This window comes from Buceros rhinoceros, unplaced genomic scaffold (genome assembly GCF_000710305.1).
Source record: "Buceros rhinoceros silvestris isolate BGI_N320 unplaced genomic scaffold, ASM71030v1 scaffold36287, whole genome shotgun sequence".
Classification (NCBI taxonomy): Eukaryota; Metazoa; Chordata; class Aves; order Bucerotiformes; family Bucerotidae; genus Buceros; species Buceros rhinoceros.
Window position 1 is genome coordinate 3,306 of NW_010421053.1, and position 2,126 is coordinate 5,431.

Consider the following 2,126-nt stretch of genomic DNA (forward strand, 5'->3'; position numbering starts at 1 on the left):
TATATATATACTTTTTTTAAACTAATGACTTTAATGCCAAAACTTTGCTGAACCAAGAAAAATATGGGTTTAATGTTCTCTGCTCATTTTTTTCTTCTTTAAAAAAAATACAACCCAAAAAAAAGAAAGGGAAACTTATTAGTATGTAATGTTTGAGTCTATCCCATTTATACACAACATTGTAAACATATATAATCTATATTACATGTGCTTCATTTCTGCCTGGGTGTGTGTTTTTTTTTTCTTTAAACCTTTTTTTATCACTAGAACACCACAAAAAACCAAAACAGAACCAAACCAAAAAGCAAACCAAAACAAAGAAAAAAACCGAAACAAAAAAACTGAACAAAGAACACAAGTTACAGGTTATTTAACATCTTTCTGTCAAGGGTCCCTTCCCCAGTCTCCTGGGGGCAGAGTGGTCAACAACTCAGTCCAAAGGAGGGCTCACGAGCCATCCGCGATGCAAAGCCAGCTCCAGGGAACGGGTGGATGGGGAATACTGGTTTTAAAAAAGGGGGCTTCACAACAAAGGGTTTGGGTTTGCCCGCTGCAGATGCTGAAGGAGGTCTCAACATGTGGGACCTGGGAGCCGAGGCTCCCCACTGCTCCTTGTATCCTTGAGTCCATGTCTGGAGTCTCTGGTTTGTTTTTTCTTTAAATTTTAAAACGTCTTTTTTTTTGTTGCTGTCGTTCTTCTCCCCCTTGGTGTGATGAGCTGAGCCAAGTAGCTGGGTCCCGCCCTCCCGCTGGGTCCTTCATAAGTAGATGCGCCGAAGGTCTCCAGGAGACGTGATGGTGTTACACTGGGGACAGAGCTTCTTGGCACCCTGCAGCCAGAAGACAAGACAAACAGTGTGAGAGAGCGAAGGACAACCCGTGTGACCCTGCCCTTGGCCTGGAATCTCAGAGGGAGCGGCACAGGAGCACAGGCAGCAGGGCCACCCCTCTTCCCCTCCAGGCAGGGCCATGCAGTGGGCACAAGCTGTGAGAAGGGGGAGACCCAATGCCTTTCTTGCTGGCCCTGCAAGGCTCTTGTCCACTCCAGTCCCTCACACAAGGCAGCTGGGCAGGCAGGAGTTCTGCGAGAGGCTGAAACCCAGAGCCAAGGTGTGTCACCAAACTCGGCAAGCAGCTCCGAGGAGAGTCATCTCTGCAGATGGAGCAGCCCGAGTCCCATCCCACTGCACTGTTACCACTGGCTGCCAGGCAGATCTGCTTCCTTCTGCCTCCCCCGCTCACCTGCAGCCCTTGATGAGGCAGTTCAGGTCACTGAGCAGGCAGAAAACCAGCCCAGCTGGAACAAGTGTGGTTTTCACCTGGGACAACCAAACCCATTCATGGTGGGGCTGGACCATGCCTTTCAGGGCAGCATGCTGGACGACTGCCTCAGCCATCCTGCAAAAGCCCCAGAGCTGCTGGCAGGAAGGAAATGCCAGTCCCACCTCCTCCCCGCCAGCTCTCAGAGATGCTGTGGAGATGAGTCTGTTCTGCCAAGGTGAGCTGAAAACAGCAAACTGTGATGTGATGTGAGGTGAGGTAATGGGCGGCCGACATGAACACTACATGAAATAAAACAAGGGCTGATGTGTCATCTGTCACTGAGCCTGACAGCAAGAGGGTGTTAATAAGCCTCAGAATCGGGGTCAACCTAAACTGGTCATCACTAGATTGGCAGATGTGACAGACAGTTGATGGGGAAAATGACAGAAAGATGGCTCTGCTGTGAGGCAGACTCCTATCTACAGCACCAGCAGCACAGGAAATTGGGATGCCCTGGCTTTCCACCCCGACTGCAGCCTCAGAATGACTTCACACCGCACAGACCCGAGCACAGGCTTTGTCCAAGTACCCCGAGTTTTGCTCACTGCTGTTAGGCCCTTCCAGCAGCTAATGCCCAGTGCTCTGTGTGACAAGTGAGCTGACAGGGATGCAGGGTGCTGTGTGGGAGCATGCTGGCTTGCACGGAGCTCGCTGGTAGAACTGAAGCTGTTCAGCTGAGCGATGCTGCTGTCCTCCCTTAGCAGGGCGTGTTTCAGTGAGCACAGCAGCCTGCAGCATGTGAACTGAGTGGCAGGGGGGGGCCCGGAGCCGCCCCCCCGCTCTTGTTCCGTTTATATGGTACT

The 2,126-nt window shown here is 51.1% G+C and overlaps 1 protein-coding gene across 1 annotated transcript in view; it reads right to left on the bottom strand.

Moving 5' to 3' along the window:
• Positions 1-228: 228 nt before the first annotated feature.
• RNF220 (ring finger protein 220) overlaps positions 229-2,126 on the bottom strand; it is a 47,256-nt gene continuing 45,358 nt past the window's right edge. The window contains exon 9 of the mRNA XM_010139525.1: positions 229-830. Within this exon, the coding sequence (XP_010137827.1) occupies positions 759-830 (72 nt within the window). The 3' untranslated portion in view covers positions 229-758. The remainder of the gene's footprint in view (positions 831-2,126) is intronic.